This window comes from Daphnia pulex, chromosome 10 (genome assembly GCF_021134715.1).
Source record: "Daphnia pulex isolate KAP4 chromosome 10, ASM2113471v1".
Taxonomy (NCBI): domain Eukaryota; kingdom Metazoa; phylum Arthropoda; class Branchiopoda; order Diplostraca; family Daphniidae; genus Daphnia; species Daphnia pulex.
The window spans coordinates 16074902-16092386 of NC_060026.1; the positions used below are offsets into that span (position 1 = coordinate 16074902).

Sequence of the window (17485 nt, forward strand, 5' to 3'; positions counted from 1 at the left end):
GTATTAAATCAGTTCGCAATCATGGGTAAATATTTATTTTTAATTCAATTCGTGAATCAATTCCATTTTGTTCCTAGTTGTTTATTTGACTTGTAATTTTTGAAAATTAATTGTCATATTGTATGTCGTCTACAGTTAACTATGGCGTCGTGCTGCTGTTGGGTGTCGTATCGTTGATGGCTGGGTCGACCACTGGTGTACCGATGTCTCCTGGGTATGGTGGATACCAAGCAACAGCAGCGAAAGAATACTACCCCACGCCGCCGCCCTACTACACAACAATAACATACGCTACACCGACCTACTACACCGAGGCCCCAAAGTACTACACCACCAAGGCACCGGAGTATTACACCACAACGTACGCTGCCCCTAGCTACTACACCGAAGCGCCAAAGTATTACTCTGCCCCGAGCTACACCACGAAAGCGCCCGAGTACTACACGACTGCGTATGCTGCCCCAGTTTACTACACCGAGGCTCCCAAGTATTACACTACTACCTACGCTGCCCCAACTTACTACACCGAGGTTCCCAAGTACTACACCAACAAGGCACCCAAGTATTACACTACAACCTACGCTGCCCCAGCTTACTACACCGAGACTACCACGTATTACTCTGCTCCTAGCTACTACACCGAGGCTCCAACTTACTACACCACCAAAGCGGTGGAATACTACACCGAAGCGCCTAAGTACTACACTACAGCCTACCTTCCCCCAGCTTACACCACCAAGGCACCGGAGTACTACACCACCAAGGCACCGGAGTACTACACCACCAAGGCACCGGAGTACTACACCACCAAGGCACCGGAGTACTACACCACCAAGGCACCGGAGTACTACACCACCAAGGCACCGGAGTACTACACCACCCCGAGCTACACAACCACAACTAAGGCGGTCAAGTATTACTACACAGCGGCTGCCCCTTCGTACTACGTTGAACCTAAATACTACACTGATGCTCCAGTTTACTACACCACAACTTACTCAACACCTAGCTATTACACCGAAGCCCCCAAGTACTACACCGACAAGGCCGAATATTACACAACCCCTTATGCTGCCCCAGTCTACTACACCGAGGAATCTAAGTATTACTCTGCTCCAAGCTACTACCAAACAGAGGCTCCTGTTTACTACACCACCAAGGCCCCCGAGTATTATACAACTACTTACGCTGCTCCCACCTACTACACCGATGCTCCGAAGTATTCCTATGCCCCGAGTTACTACACCACGAAGGCACCTGAATATTACACCACAACCTACGCTTCTCCAGCTTACTACATGGAGGCTCCTAAATACTAAAGCCGAAATTTCAGTTTTATTTAATTATGTTCAGATTGGTCGGTCATATCTTAATAGTTACTTTGGGAATTGATTGTTGATCTTAAATGAGATAATACAAATTTTAATGTGGGTAACTATCTTGTAATACTACTCTTAATACCTCCAGAAATTTCGAAATTGCAACAGGTGTTCTTATTTTTTATGGATCTTGGAAGTGACGAAGTGGTTAGACGAATTTATTTTTCATGATAATTTATGAAAGAGACGTCTGTTTGGTATTTACTCTAATTTTTTTTGACATTGATAGTTCTGTTTTCGTTCTGTTGGCGTAACAAATGGGTTCATGGCAAATATTGTGTTTGGCTCTTCATAGAAATTCATTGAAACAAAGGAGATAATATTAGAGAGATTTTTCACGTCTTATTACAAAAATGAACAGCTGATTATTTATAAGACACAATGAACAAAAACATTGAAAGGAATTGCTGTATCTGTATTGTCTACATTAGAACTTCAACGACATTAGAACTCCAAAGACATAATGAGTTCTACTGTCGAGCACTTGAGTTCTATTGTCAGGAATTTTTAATAATATTTAAAAAAGGAGTTCTTGTGTCTTTTGAGTTCTATTGTCGCATACAAAGACATTTTTATAACTTATTTAAAATATTGGGGTTCTATTGTCGGTGGAGTTCTTCTGTCTTTGGAGTTCTACGGCGATGGTTCAGCCTTAAGGTATAAAATTTACCAGATGTTGAGTCCAAAGAGTTAATATTTCACAATGTAGGCTTTAAATTATTTGTCAAATTGATTGTATTTGCAATTTTCAAATAACTTTCAGTTTTGTTATTACAAGAGGAAGGATTTGATTGCATTGCATTTGCCGCCTGATACAGGCGATTGTATAGCATCTAGCGGAGAAATTCTTTACTGCTTATCTGCCATTGCCATTCATCGTCTGCTACTTAATTTCTTCATTTCTCACGTGGTCGGAGTGGAGACGGTCGTCTGGTCGCCATTTTCCTGGATTTTGGAAATTCCTTGTCTAGTTGGTTATCTCTCTTCTAATTACGCTACTATTAAAGTATTGTTTCATATTTTTTGTAGTCATTTCGTTTTCATTAAACATTTCTCTCTGAGTCGCTGTCAAACAGTTGTTCTTCATGCCCAGCCCAGCTTTTGATTCTTTGCTCAAAGCAACTTTCATATTGAAATTTTCCAAAAATAGTTTTGTTCTGGTTGATTTAAGTTAGAATAGTTAATGAACCTAAACATTATTTGTGTTAATCTGTCTATTTTATTCAGATTCCCTGACTTCAGAAGTTGGTGAGGTGTTCAGGAGACGGGGATATGTTTAGAGATCTGCCCAGAGACCAGGACTCGTGTTCATCACCAAATTATTTCATGTAGTAATTTACCTGTTAAGTGAACACTAAGATTATATTGTGATTCTTTTTCCTAAGTTTAGACATCACAATTTTCACAAAAGGTTTTTTTTTTGTGTTAGGATTCATTTTTGACAGGAATATCAATTCAAAGATTTTTTTTGTGGGGGGGGGGTGTACTTTGGATTCTTTAATTTTATTTCTGAGGGTGGGCGAGGTGGCAAGATTCAAAGTTAAATGTAAATTCCTTGACCCTTATTCCGTGGTGTTGGAGGACAGCGTCATTTTGAGGTGACAGAATTTTCGAGTATTGTACATTTCTTATGTTCATGTTCCCAGAAAATTGACTCTTTTAAAGGTTTCAGCCATGTCAAGTGATTTCGTAATGAATGGTCTCAATTAGATATTGTTTTTTATTAGCTTGACTTTACTTCTCCCCGAGATTAGTTGTTCCCGAGTCCTGACTAATATTGCTATTTTCCGTATCGACTTATTCCTAATAGTAATTGCCGCAATCTTCTCCTGACTGAATGTTGATGCAGTTTTATCACGGCCATGTTTACAGTTTGACTGATCGGCGATTTCACGTAGTCACACAGACTGGGATAAATTTTGTTTTTTTATTTGAAGACATTTCTAAAAAGATTTTCCGAATATCAATCAGCTCTTTCTCATGCTAAATAAACTATGTATATTCGTTTACGCTATGTAATGTGTTTAAAAGTATTGATTCTTAAAGTTGAAATGTGAAATAAAAAACAGAAATAAATAGTTGGAATTGCATTTATTTTCCCACCTCCGCCCACAATTCCACCACATTTTACAATCACACACATTATACATACATACATACATACACTTAAGTTAACCCGTTGGCTGCCACGCCATACAACCCGTAGGTTGCTCTCTCTACTACTCTACGCGCCATGTCTGAAGGATCCATGACCAAAGTGGGACTTGCCATTGCTGACAAGTCCGGGCTGACACGGTGATAGGAGAAGATGGAATGCACAACCTCTAGAATCCATCACCGTATCGACAAGGGGGGAAGTCCCTATGGTGCATTGCCTAACAGGGCCTTTCGGCCAAATCTGGGGCTGGTGCGACTGTCCGACCCCGCGGCATGTAAACCACGAGACCGAACAGCGCGGCCCGTGCTAAGGAGCTAACATGGGGGAACAAAGGCGTGGCAGCCAACGGGTTAACTAACACAAAACATATTACCAACAACAAATGATGATCCGCAGCTGACAGTTTTGACACACTGGCGACGTTTTTGGTGTCGGTCTTCTCAACGTCTCCTCTGCATATAAACCTGAAAAACAAAACAATAATCATTAAATGACATGGCAATTAAAGTTACACATTGGTACAAGGATCAGATTTTTTGCTCTAAACTTAAACAGTGCACTAATATTTGATTAAAATCTGGCTGGCAATATCGAGAAATGTACGCAGAACAAAGCTCACTTGCTAGATTCATGCAAATTTTCCGGAACTATACCGGAAGTAAGCGATAGCGACTTAACCATTGAGCTCCCGTAAAAATAACCCAGATATTCGTGATCTCCATGAAATTTGGGGTCGATTAGGTGTGATATAAACGAAATCCAAAATTTGGCCAAAATCGAGAATTTTCCTGAACTATAGTTCAGGAAAATTTTCGAAACCGGAAGTACGCGTACGTAAAAAAGATAACATGAACTTTACCACAAATTTGATGAGGATCACGAATATGTGGTTCTTTTGTGCGTCGAATCAATATTTACTGAACTACTGACTAAAATGAGTAAACCGGAAGTAAAAAAAAAACACATATAAAAAATCTAACAAGTGAGCTTTGTTGGAGGAAGAGTTATAGTCAGTTTTCACTAAAAAATTCCACACAACAGCTGCCGATAAATGTTTAAAGAGATTTGCAAAGTAACTGAAACTGACTGTTTTGACAGCTGAAAATGATCGAAAAGTCATCTAGCGTTAGAAAAAAGAAACGTCTAAGTAACATACTAACACTTCTTTTACGCGCAAGAAGGGCCTGATTTTGAAATTATTACACAGACAGAGAGTTTAACGCAAATAGATTACTAGTAGATATAATCTAGGAAAATAAGTGAATTGTACCTGGCCATAATCCCTTGGTGAGTGACTGCAGGTTTGTCACAGCAACTGAAGTGATCCACTCGCCAGTGAAGCAAGAAAAGTTGACGTGTAGCAGCATAAGAAGCGCTGAAGCAGCGAAGCTGTATGAGCGTACGTCTTGAAGATAAGAATGGAGCAGAACGTTGGTGGGAGTCCCTCTTCTGTCAAGGACAATATCCAGCATTGACTCTAGGATGTCCGTGTGGATCTTGCGTGCTTTTTAAAAAAAATGTTTTACATTAATGAAAACATAAAAATTAAAAAAGCATTTCAATCTTTACCTTTTCCAAGAAGCACACTGAAATGTTCATGATGAAAACCCGTAATAATCGCTGCATTACTCCTCAGGTGGGATAAATTTCCTGATGCTAAAGAAAGTGTTATGAAGTATTGCAGTAGTGTGGTGATAGGTGATATTGATGCTTACCTTTATCATCATATAGGTGATGATTTAGTAGCCCTAAGGCATCTGACGTGGTGTGGTTGGTGTGGTAGCAGTAATTGGAAAATACCTCATACCCGCACATTTATATTCCACTATATGTGTGCTTCAAACATGAGTTTAAGGCTTTTGACAGCATGAGGATTTAATGGATGGAAAGTGACTGAGTGCTAGAAGTCAACTTGTTGGAATGACTGACAGTAGCTAATTAGCTATGCATCTAATAATTGAAGAAATAAGTTGGTATAATATGAAAATAAGGAAACTAGGTCAAGATAAACCTACACAAGATACGAAGATCCATTTGGTATTTGAAATCACAGGAATATAAGTATAATTAGCAACAATTTGTTTTGTTTAGCCCATTTTTTCGTCTCGTTTCATGACATGGGGACGTAAACAACAAGAGCGACAGTGGCGACATCTAGTAATGAGTTTTGAATCTTGTGTTAGTTGCACAATCACAGTAGCGTGAGTGCGTGACATTAACAGGCCGAGTCGTAACTTTCAAAAGTTCCTTCAAAACAAATTAAAACGTTAAACAACGGAGATCGGATTATGAGGTTACTGTTTTTAAGTAATAGATAACACAATCCTTAGCTTATGATTCTTACTGCATTCTTGACTAAATGTTTTCAATAGTTTCAGGTGAAGTTTTCGTGTACCTGGCCCAGACCTGGCCAACTAGGTGCTTGTGACAATAGAAATAAAATTGTCTAATTCCAATAATGCAAGTTCAAGAGCTATGTCTTCTGAAGCTAAACAATTTCTGTTGCAAGGTAGTTATTTTACCAAAATTTATCTGGTGTTCTTTCTCTGTTCTTAAAGGTTTATAATGTTCACATGAACTTTTCCCTGTCAAGATTTTGTAAATCTTCAAGATATTGATGCCTTCGCCAGATCCAATTCTTTGCTGCTATCTATTTTGCGGCACCACAGCAAGAAAATGCTGCCAATTAAGATTTTGTGGTAATCGTCACTTAGTTCTAATGTAGGAGGACAATGTAAGATTGATAGATTCGAGGTATTGCTTTCTGTCACGACAACATGGTTTGAAAATCTAAATAATTAAACATAATCTCCTTTCAGGTTAATCCCTATCCTCTGTTTTGGAAACCTACAAGAGATTACTGGAATTGAAGACTGATAATTTGTGAAGGTGTAGATAAAACTGATAAATTAAAAGTGTATATCTGGGCTCCCTTCTTTTCTGTGGCCCGTTTCCCTAACTAACCAGGTCAATCACCCTCTGTGATAACCAGGAGGATGAGGAGGGCTCTGGTCGAACGGGGACTTGGAAGGTGGATTATCTGAGAAAAACTTTTGGAGGGTCATGAGGAGTCTATCCGGAAATCCTGCTATGACTAATCGCTCCCTAGCAAAACTGGCCTCGTACTCTTCTCTCTCCTTCACCGGCCAGGTATTCTCCCTGGTCGCAGACAATCCAGGCAGTATCAGATACTGATTTAAGGGTTAACTCTTGAAAACAATTAAGTTACGCTAATTTGTCTTTTCAAAGAGCATTTCCATTGATGCTGAAGATTAATTCATTTTATTTTGATTCTAGGTGTTGTTTATGTTCCTGTAATTGCTGTCCGAAGGTGCACGTTGTTGCAGCCTATGCTGGTGAAAGCTCTTATTGCATGAACTCAAACTGGCTGTTCCTTGGTCCTGCTGTCATGTTATGGAAATTGCATAATTATTTTGTTAAATTGTCATCGTCACTATGTAGTTTACCGTTAATATGTTAAGAAGGAACAAAAAAGAAATATGGGGATTTTTATGTCAAACAAGTAATAAACATGTTTACGGGATTGGGAAAGGAAAGTGGAGGATGTTGGAGGGAGGGATGTTTCAAGTTTGGATAAAAAACAGTTAATTTATAACCCTACAAACATATCCCTACCAATTAATCTCCAAACCCCACAAACATATACCTTCCATTCCTTCAAACCCCGAAAACATACACCTACCAACCCTTAAATCTATACCCTTAACCCTATAAACCAATGTTAAACCTTAATCACGTAATATCTGAAATAAATAAAAAAAAATACACCATATGAACTAATTTTTATTTTCTTTTTAAAATGTTCAAAAAATTCAATAAACAGAGCGGCCGGTTCAAGACGTATTTCTTCTGTACGAGTTGAACGCAAACCCGCCACCACCGCTGCGGCAATGAGACAAAAAGCAATGGTAGATAGCAAGTAATAAACCATGGCTTTTTCTTTCATTGGGTAGTGGGTTGCTTTGTTTAACTCGCACATGCTGTTATAGGAAATGTCTACGGCCCCCAGAGATATTTATCTGGACCGAGAAGAAGAGAGAAGTACGAGGCAAGTTTTACTGGGGAGATGTAGTCATACTAGGCTTCCGGGATAGACACATGACCCTCCAAAAGTTTTCATCGGATCATGCGCCTTCCAAGTCCCCGTTCGACCAGAGCCCTCCCCTCCTCCTGGTTTCACAGCGGGTGAGTGACCACCGGCGGGCGTTGGTTAGTGGTTAGTTAGGGAAACGGGGCCACAGAAAAGAAGGGAGCCCAGATATGCACTTGTAATTTAGCAAACTACAAAATTTATCGGTCTTGAATTACAGCATTCTCTCGTCGGTTTTCACCAATGGTTGAAGTCCACGAAGGAGTTACCCTGTAAGCAGAATGAACATTTATTTGGATGACAGTAATATTCAAACAAGATTGTAGCAACAGAAAGCAATACCTCCAATCAAGAGGGCCTGTGTAAGGAAGTAATGGGGAGATTCAAGGGTAGCACCCGACGAGTTAGCAAACAAGGAATCTTGATGACTAAGTCCTTGTCCATTTTCTTGAAAGGACATGACTTATTCTCATAAAGTCTGTAATGCCAAATTAGAAACCTGTAAATTAAAAAAATAAGTCACCTTATTCATAATTTGTGTCATCAATGTGCTTGACGTCTATGATCGAAAAGAATTATTAAACAGTAATTAAACATCACTTTACACTCCAAATCATCTCTTAAATTTGAGGTAGACGTCAAGAGATTTAGACAGAAGTCAGATCAATACTTAAAATACTTATTAGACTGCAACAAAGAAAGTTCAGTGACATGACAAGTATACTTACACATGAAACCACCAATCAGTTATCCAAGGTTCTCTAGAAGATGGAATGATAGACTGGTCCGTGCTGGGGTTGGTGATCTAGGAAATCCAATATAAACAGCAGATAATTATGATGAATTCTAATAAAAGATGAGAAGATTACATGTTTCAGCAATACTGTAATAAAGAGCTAGTGTTGGTTGTTACCAGTATCATTTCGATGGCACAATCAGTAAAATTCAATGATTTTGAACAAAATAGTTGACGGTAGGCTGCACACTTTCAGGTTTCCTCCTGTAAGTTGATGAAAAACATCAAGGTTAAATATTTTGCATTTGTTCACTCTTATAAACTTTGTTTACAACTGTTAATACTTAATAGAATACAGAAGATAGAAGACTTTACACAGCCTCAATCATTCAATTCTCCTCTCACACAGACTGTTCACTGTTAAAAAATCAAACACTCATGTGGAAATAGATGAGAAGAAATACAAATACAAAGTATTATTCAACTGGGCAGAAAACATTATGTAGGAAAATACGTCGTGACTTTTCTTCTGGTAAACACTTAGCTTAGCACCCACTTGAACTGAGTTTACTTCAAATATGTTGGCAGCACCAGCATGGCTCACTAATTCACTATTTTTGCAACTTGCATTCTTCTTTTCTTCAGGTTCAGTTGTTTCAACGATTTAACCACGCTTTAACTGGACCACTTATACTAAAATACCAGCACGACACACACCACTAAGAACTACCAGGCAACTAATCAATGTGGGGAATGCCGGAATGGCAGCCATTGTTGTTGTTATTTAACTGCAGTGGCACCTTGTGGGGGATTCCTGAAACTTTTATTTCCTCCAATCCAAAGTGTTAAAAAACATCGGTTTGAAAATATTGTGCTTACGAATTTCAGCAACCTTAATAAATGCTCCTTCATCTTTAAATAAAAGTTCATCAAAGCAGAGTCAACAGATGTATTCTAGACAAATCAGCAATGTCACAAGGATACACAGATGCAGCCGCTGTAATACATGTTTTGGGGGTAGGACCATCCAGAATTCCAGACAAATCCATGCGAATTTATTGGAATCCTCGGACGGACAAGTTACGGTGTCGAGGCAGACGAATTTCTGCAAGAGTGCCAAAAGAATTGTACAAAAGTGCATCAATGAAATTTTAAAAAGTTTTAAAACCGGAAGTAGAAAAAAAAACACATTATTAAAAATCTAACAAGTGAGCTTTGTTGGTGAAATAGTTATCGTCAGTTTTGACTAAAACAATTTCCACACAACAGCTGCATTCATCTATACCGGACATGTAGAGAAAACAAAAATATAGTTATTGATTAGTCGAGTATATATATGTGCCCCTCGGTCCCCTCCCCATACAAAAAATTATTAAAGCGACTATTAAATGATTAAACGAAAATTAAAAATTTTTAGGTTGATGACTGATCTTCATCATCCAGAACGTAATTTTCCCTGAGGAATTCGTCTCGTTCGATCTTGATGGCCAGAACTTTTTCCACTTGGATCTTCTTCTGTTCTTTGCTCAACTTCCGTCGACCGCGTTGTTGTTTCTCAATTTCCAGTTCGGTTTTCCTGCGCAGTAACTCGATCTGTCTCCGTTTCACTGGATCCAAGAAGGCGAACTCTTTCTTGATCTGGGCTGTACGCTGTTCGATTCTGTGGAGGATTTTCTTCTTATCAGCAACAATGAGATCGACGATGGATTTCGAGTCCCTTTTGCACTGATCCAGCAGTTTTTCACGCTCCATAGTCGCTTTCCGGGGATCCGTTATGATCTTCTTGCTCAGACTGGACACGACCGGGATGATGTATTTTTCAGAGACGCTGACGTAAGTTTCAGCCATGTCGTTGACGAGCGATGTGGCCTGTGTGGCTTTCAAGGCCTTGGCGTACAGCTTATCGATGACTAATTTCTTGTAAATGTTTTTCAATTGCAAACTGGTCGTCTCGATGTGGTTGGCGAAATCATCAATGCTCTGAGCAGCCACTAATTGCACGGTATCCGCAATTTTCTGGAAGAACCGAACCAGTTTGGTCCACTGCTCCTTGAAGATGGTCAGCTTTTCCAGGCCTTCTTTGAGCACCTGGATGAATTCATCGTAGCGAATCTCTTCCAACTTGAGGTTCTGCTGTTCAGTCAACAGTTTGATGGCTTCTTCATTGTGTTGAATCATCTTCGCTATGGTTCTCTCCATCGCCTGGCGAGTGTTCACCAATGTAGCCTGCGCCAAATAGGCACGATTTCTACTAGAGGCAAGGGCCTGTTGACTGGCCCAACCTTTAGAATTGCTTTTCTTCCGGGCCTGCGACAATAGTGGCGTGTTAATGGGGACAGCTTGCTGATTGGCCATCATCATGTTTTTCAGATTAGTGGTCGAGAAACGAAATTTAACTCCAGTCAACTCTAAAACATTTTCCAGGTCAGACTGGCGATCCTTTTTGAAATGTTCTTCGGTGACGTTCTTCGGTTTCTGGCGACGAGCCACTCGTGAAAGTTCGTCGACGAACTCCAGACCTTGTCTGACGATTTCTGCCACGGGAGAACACATTTCCACTTGGGAGGCGATTGCGTTCAATTTGGACCTGTCGCCATCAGGATTGTATAGTCCTCTGGCTGAGTCAATCGACCCTAATTCCTTGTAGGATTCCCGCAACTATTTCAAGAGAACATCACATTAATTCAAACCTATCTGTTGTTTAATCAAATAATAGTTTCGATTGACTTACGTGTCTGGATATCCCATCCATTTCCAAAATGTTTTTCCACTGCTGGATGATGCACGGGTCCCATTCAATGTCAGCTGGCGGATCGGTTAACTGCGGCTGCTGTTCGCCGGAATCATGGGATTCTGTGAACGTGTCTTCCTCGAGGGTAACGAGTGTACCTGCCATTAATCCTTCGACCCTATTGTACGCCAAGGAGGTAATGGTTTGGAAACCGGCCGTCAACAAATTGCCAAGGGTTTGCACAAAATCCATGGCAATCATTTCCCATCCACTGGGCATTTTCTGCAAGGCTTTTCTCATGTCTTCTTCGGCTCGTTCGATAACAGCCTGATCTTTGGCGATGGACGAATTCAGCTGCTCAACCATCTGCTGGAATAACGGCAGAGTCAAATTGACTCTTTTCTGTTCCCGGGTGGTTTTCTCCAGTTTGGCTTCCTGCAGGCCTTTCTCGCTGGTGCACATTTCCAACACCTCGGCCGTCAAATTGATGACGCGTTCAAACTGCCAGACGACGGCCATGGACAGAGAGACGCTGAAGTTTGCCGCTTCCCGGATGCGGATCATTGGCGCTGGCAAGTACCGAGACACCAGCTCCTCGTCGCCCGTCACCAGGATCTCCGTAGCCTCTTTCATGTAGTCTGGAACGCCTGCAGTCAATAGCCGGATCTTGTCCATGTGATTGTGGGCTACCATGAAGGCCGTTTGGGCTTCGTTGCCGATTTGGACCAGCGTTGCCCGGAAGCTTTTTGGATACTTGACGTAGAGGATGCCACGAAGAGGAACGTTCCCATCGATTGGAAAATCCTTCGTCTGCGATGACAAGATCATCAAGTCGCCCAGCAATCCGATGCTGATGGGCGCAAGAGATAGGGAATCCTCCCAGCTGGAATAGGCGCTCAACTGGTTCTTGAAATCTTCTTCAACATCTTCTTTACTGGACACGGCGTTGCTGGCGGCCAGTAATTTGGATTTGGGAACATTCACACTGTACTGGGTCGCATTGGTTGCTTTCTGCACTTTTTTCACTAAAAATAAAAACAAAATCAAAAAGGTTTTATAATCGTGAAATATAAATTACTTGTACCTGGTGCAGTCAGCGACTTTGAACTGGAAACGGACACCTTGGCATTCGTTGGTTTCTGCACTATTTTCACTGAAAATAAAAACAAACAAAATTAAATTGATGCTATTAGAAGCGCGAAATATGAATGACTTACCTTGCGACGAAACGAACCCAACGGCCAAAATTATCAACAATATCAGAATTTTCATTGTTAACTACCAAACTGAGCATCGTACTGCTACTCTGCATCTGCGAACGCCAGTGGCATGGCAACCAGACTTATTAGTGGGGCTTGCTGCTATAGCTGAATAGTTTTATTGGCAAGCCACCAGAATTATGAACTCAATCTGGCTCACTTCCCTTCCCCTCCATTCCTCGCGTGTGGAATGAAAGACGCAGTTGTAAAAATTGATTTCAAAATAAAATAAATTCATCTGGCGCCACGAATCTTGCTTGCTAATTTCTTCGCTGCTCGTGACCCTCCAATCTCAAAGAGTCAAGGGGTTTGTTCCACAGCGCAATTTTTGTTTACAGTGGCACGATTGGATTTCGGTACGAGTGATGGGCCAGCATGACTCTACGTACAATATGTAAATAACTACCCAAAAAATGTCAACTTTCCCTTGAACTCTTGTGGCGATATGCGCAGTCCGATAACAAAAACTACTATGTACACTACACATTGAGATTTTTAAACACTCGACGCTTTCTCGAGTTCCAAGTCCACTTTATCCTCGCATTTTTAAAAGTCGGCCAGTTTCTTGAACTTCTAGACACCATGAAGACCGAGTCTTATTTGTTGGCACTGGTGATTTTCACGTTGCTTGTTCTGATCTCACCAGGGCATGCAGAAATTAAAGAAAAATCACGTAAGTTCTTTCTCGTTGCTCTAAATTTTATAGCAAAGCTAAAATTTTTCTGATTGTCACGAAATAGCTCGGCCGAAGCAGCCAACAAAATTTAGCAACGCCAGCAATAATGTAATTAGCAATCCGCGAAAAGGAAAACCTATTAAAACTAAAACGACACCTGTTCCGAAACAAGGTAAGTGTTCCTTATTCAGAAGAGATTGTCCGTATTTTTACCTTCATAACGACTAGCTATGACGCATACAGGACGTAACGGGAACGCGGAACGTCTGATTGCAAATTACGGTGAATATGCCAAGATCTTGGTTGAAACGAAAATGAAAATGGAATGGGACAAATTCCTCACCTCCGTGCTTACCATTTTGGGATTCCTGTCTACTTTAATGATGATGACAGTTGATCCGGCCAAAGATTTCCCTCTGCTGAACGCTCCATCCACAGGTGGAATCATGAACCATCCAGATAGTTTCCTCCTGTCTTTGTTTCAAATCAATCAGGAGAGTTACCGGGCCTTCCTGTGCGCCCACAACAACATCAACCGAATCCGACTGTCGACCCTAACGATTCCAGGTAAAAAGAGAAATGATGAAATTTTGAATTGACAAAGTTTTTTTAAATATTTAACATATACCTGCGATAGCCTACATGAAAGCGGCCCTTGATATTCTGGACACTGGCGACATGGAATTGATTGAGAGTCGCCTTCACTTGCCGTTAAAAGTCGTTCAGAAATCCATCGACAATAACATGAAATGGTCCTCGGAGGTGGTTGCGGCTTTCGAGCGATTGAACCAATTGATCCAAGAAGTTCATTTGGCGGCCGTTGACCTCCAACGTGTCAAAACGGCTCAAAAGGAGCAAGTGGCGGCCAATAAAACAATCGAAGAATTGAAAAACCAAGACCTAGAAGAATACCTGAGCAACCGGAAGAAACAAGTGAAAGAAGACTTGGATAAACAAAGCCAAACGGAACAAGATCTACTTGAGGCGTATCTTTCCATTCCGACAGACATGGATAGAATTTCATTGGACTTGGCTCAATTCCTCACAGGTAACTTTCTTTCTCTAATTCTTCTACTCGTTGACCTATGAAAACATGCTCTTTGTAATCAGGACTGTTGGCAAAGATGTTGGGAATCTTTTCGAATCAAGAAGCGAGTCAAGGATTGGACAATCTAATTGAGCCTGGCAATGGCACTCGGCCGACAATGGAACTAGACGATCCGTGCATTTACAACTACACTGACCAAATATTCGACATCTCGGCTAGAAGTCAGCAGTTGTTCGAGAGTTACACAACACTCGCTTCCCTCGATTCGACAATGGGAAAGTACGACGCTAACGATGACATGAGTCATTACCAGAAACTCCTGACGACTAACAACGCATCGATCGAATGTCCACCACTCCAACGAATCGTTGAAATGGGATTTGAAACTATCCAACAAATGCATCAACTAGCCAATGTCACCAAGAAATCCATGCCTATTTTAAATTATCAACAGAATATGACGGAAAAAATGGATGAAAAGGCCATTTTTAACGAATGGAGAAACGCCCAGTTCGTCCAGAAGGTTCGCAAGGCCATCGAACGGTTCAATGAAAATGCGACACGTTTAGCCGCTATCACTAGCGGTCCACAGGCGCGGGAAGTGATGGGAAATTTAACTCGGCGCAACCTCAGCGAAAGTGAACGATTGACAGCCTTCGCTCATGAAAAAATCGCCATGTACACGGAATATGCCGAGGTTTTGAAAGCGAGACTGGACAATAACACAAGAGAAATCACGGAGAAGACGAGCCAATTCATGAGCAACTTGAACCAGATTCGCAACTGGAAGACGGAAGAAATGGACCTGAAAAGGGCCATAGTGATGCTTGAAGTGGGACTGGCCGACATGAATGAAGTCAAAGGCAATTGGGCTCATTTGGGTAATTTCTTCGCGAGATTCTCGCAAATAATAATCGAAACAATCACCAGCAACAGTGTGGGCGATTTCATCCAGCAACTGAACACGACGATTGGCACTCCGTCGTACAAGAGAAACGAAGGCATCAAAGGTATCGAAATGAAGAAAATACGAGACAAAACGGTCAGAGTCAATAAAGTGTTGACCGTGGCTAATGAACTGGCGACGACGTACTATAACATTTCGAGGGATTACCTGATGCCCAGAGTTCACCGACTGCAGTTTCTAATGGACGTCAGTACGGAGAATTCAAGTCACCTGGACAGTGAGAGGGGCAAATTACTGGACGCGTGCGAAAAAGACGTCATCGCTATTCAACAATTGATTTCTGACGAGAAACGGAGGCTTTTGGAGAAGGTCAACGCTACTGTCCGCCAGATCGTCGAGTCGAATTACCGTTTCCTGCAGACCAACCGAACCGATACGAATCCAACAACGGTAGTGCCTAACCCCACCGAACAGTCGAGCGGTTGACGCATAATGAATTGAAACATCTACACAGCTATTATTAATTTTACATCTCCTATCATACGCGGAATTAAATCGGATACCTTTCCAGGTCTGAAAAAATAAAAATGTCGAAAAAGAATCTATCGCTTGTTTGTTAGTCTGATTAAAATATGCTTCGTTCTTTAGTTCTTTCTTAGTTTAAGTTGTGTATAAACCTGATTGTGTTGCCCCCCATCCAGTAGCGACGGCTGTCTTGTTCTGGTAAGTGCTAAAAGTTGATGAATTGGCTGGTTTCGTAGGAAGTGAGCTGACCGGATGTTTTTCACTGGCGAACTCAAAACCACAATGGCGATGTCGTGATCCTAGGAAGATAATTAATTTTGTTGAAAAGATTTAACTTAAATGTGTCTACAGTATTAAGTCTAAAAACATTTGGAGAACAGAAATAAAGAAAGAGCTTACAACGAGAAGGTTTGTGTGGACGTAACTTTCGTGCCTGATGAATTTGCTGGCATTTCTTTTGATTGTCGTCGTATCATTGCCAGGAATATTTAACCCGTTAATGCTTATTTTGAAATGTTTCAAATCTGCGGCAGTTGCACTGATTAACAAAATACATTAACAAAATGTCAGTTAATAAAATGAAAATGCACGAAAAAAGCGTTTTTCTTAAATATTTTTCTTTCCAAACTTACTTCTCTATGCAATGAGCTGCTGTTAATAGATGGGATGGCCCAATCAGAGTTGCACCACATAATGAGCTGCTTCCTACCAGTAAAGAAGCCTGAAAAACGTCGACATTCAAAAGAGGCTAATCAAATTTGAAAAACAGGTTTAGTTGTTGTGTTTACCATAAAAGGAAATTCCCCGGCGACAGCTGGAGTTCCTCCGTAAATCGAAATACTTGGCACATTACTTCCTTTAATCGGATTTAAAAAAATTACAATTCGTCAGCGGTAGGACTTTGTAACAAGACCATCGTTAGTTATTAATTGAACACTAGATTCATTCTACGACGAACTTATTGATTCCCCACATCATGCCACCTTCGATTGCAACAGTTTGTCTTGCTTTGTTTTTTTCTTTTTCGTCACATTTGGTTATCAATTAGTCAAGTTCATCTGCAGCTTCGTAACTTTTAGGTCTTTTACACATGTATGATAAACTTGATTACTGATTATGAACAATGTGATTAACACAGGACACTAAGCTTAGACAATTATCAACTTCCCCATGATTTTCTTTTTTGTTAAATTAAAAGAATCCATGTCAATATTTACCTTAAATAAACATTCAAAATGTGCTGAATGTTATTGGATGTTTGGGGCTTATGTATCTTCGATTCTATGGGAGAAAAATAAATTGTGTTTAGTTTAGACATCAGTCGGCTGTTGAATTATTATGAAAATGAACTGTGTTTGAATACTTCATGTGAGACACAAGATTAAAAAAAGAAATAGTTAATAGTATCACAAAGTACGTATGATAATCAAACCATTTTAACATCTACATGTTGTAGATGTCATGGGAAAAGGTATTCACAAGAAAACAAAATGTTGACCAGAGCTAGTATAGTAAGCAATATTTCCAGGATTTCATACCCTAAACACATATAAAATTCACTTACATGGAGAAGCAAATGGTAGCAGCCAACGGGTTAACTAATAAAAATGAACAATACCAAAAATGAAGATCCACGATGGGGATCTTGCATGCTCTGTAAAAAATATATTACAATTTACATGTAAAATTAATAAAGCATGTAAATCTTTACCTTCTCTGAGAAGCACACTGAAATGTCCATGATGAAAATACCATAAAAACAGAATTCACAGCAACCAACAGCATTACTCCACCTTTTGAGATAAATTTCCTGATGCTAAAGTAAGTGTCATGAAGTATTGCAGTAGCTCGGTGATAGGTGATATTGATGCTTATTACCTTTATCATATGGGTGATGAATTTAGAAAGGCATTTGACGTGGTGTGGTTGTTGTGGTAGCAGTAATGGGAAAATAT

At 40.4% G+C, this 17485-nt stretch overlaps 4 protein-coding genes and 1 long non-coding RNA gene across 10 annotated transcripts; 3 read left to right on the forward strand and 2 right to left on the reverse strand.

Moving 5' to 3' along the window:
• The first annotated feature begins 139 nt into the window (after nucleotides 1–139).
• On the forward strand, nucleotides 140–1435 carry LOC124205067 (extensin-2-like). Its single transcript, XM_046602382.1, has 2 exons — nucleotides 140–304; nucleotides 380–1435. Exons 1-2 carry the CDS (start codon nucleotides 177–179, stop codon nucleotides 1317–1319), a joined length of 1068 nt encoding a protein of 355 aa, XP_046458338.1. The 5' UTR covers nucleotides 140–176; the 3' UTR covers nucleotides 1320–1435.
• Nucleotides 1436–3854: 2419 nt separating this feature from the next.
• LOC124204058 lies at nucleotides 3855–5740 on the reverse strand. Its single transcript, XM_046601067.1, has 5 exons — nucleotides 5553–5740; nucleotides 5253–5487; nucleotides 5107–5193; nucleotides 4808–5041; nucleotides 3855–4001 (listed from the first exon to the last, which is right to left on the reverse strand). The coding sequence occupies exons 2-5, from the start codon at nucleotides 5350–5352 to the stop codon at nucleotides 3907–3909; spliced, it is 516 nt and encodes a 171-aa protein (XP_046457023.1). The 5' UTR covers nucleotides 5353–5487; nucleotides 5553–5740; the 3' UTR covers nucleotides 3855–3906.
• On the forward strand, nucleotides 5740–7133 carry LOC124204059. Of its 4 annotated transcripts, XR_006878730.1 has the most exons (6): nucleotides 5740–5844; nucleotides 5910–6046; nucleotides 6131–6291; nucleotides 6357–6426; nucleotides 6530–6687; nucleotides 6835–7133. It is a non-coding gene; the product is annotated as an uncharacterized LOC124204059 (long non-coding RNA). The 4 variants fall into 4 exon arrangements; XR_006878729.1 differs by lacking the exon at nucleotides 6835–7133 and having other exon boundaries at nucleotides 6505–6763; XR_006878728.1 differs by lacking the exon at nucleotides 6835–7133 and having other exon boundaries at nucleotides 6530–6763.
• Nucleotides 7134–9319: 2186 nt separating this feature from the next.
• LOC124204820 lies at nucleotides 9320–13545 on the reverse strand. 2 transcript variants are annotated; one of them, XM_046602031.1, is made up of 4 exons: nucleotides 13406–13545; nucleotides 12200–12268; nucleotides 11116–12140; nucleotides 9320–11042 (listed from the first exon to the last, which is right to left on the reverse strand). In XM_046602031.1, exons 3-4 carry the CDS (start codon nucleotides 11941–11943, stop codon nucleotides 9798–9800), a joined length of 2073 nt encoding a protein of 690 aa, XP_046457987.1. In that variant the 5' UTR covers nucleotides 11944–12140; nucleotides 12200–12268; nucleotides 13406–13545; the 3' UTR covers nucleotides 9320–9797. The 2 variants fall into 2 exon arrangements, with proteins under 2 accessions (XP_046457987.1, XP_046457986.1); XM_046602030.1 differs by lacking the exon at nucleotides 13406–13545 and adding an exon at nucleotides 12333–12561.
• LOC124204822 lies at nucleotides 12881–15606 on the forward strand. Of its 2 annotated transcripts, none has more exons than XM_046602033.1 (5): nucleotides 12881–13047; nucleotides 13115–13222; nucleotides 13294–13617; nucleotides 13688–14098; nucleotides 14161–15606. In XM_046602033.1, the coding sequence occupies exons 1-5, from the start codon at nucleotides 12957–12959 to the stop codon at nucleotides 15489–15491; spliced, it is 2265 nt and encodes a 754-aa protein (XP_046457989.1). In that variant the 5' UTR covers nucleotides 12881–12956; the 3' UTR covers nucleotides 15492–15606. The 2 variants fall into 2 exon arrangements, with proteins under 2 accessions (XP_046457989.1, XP_046457988.1); XM_046602032.1 differs by having other exon boundaries at nucleotides 12883–13047; nucleotides 13279–13617.
• Nucleotides 15607–17485: the final 1879 nt, after the last annotated feature.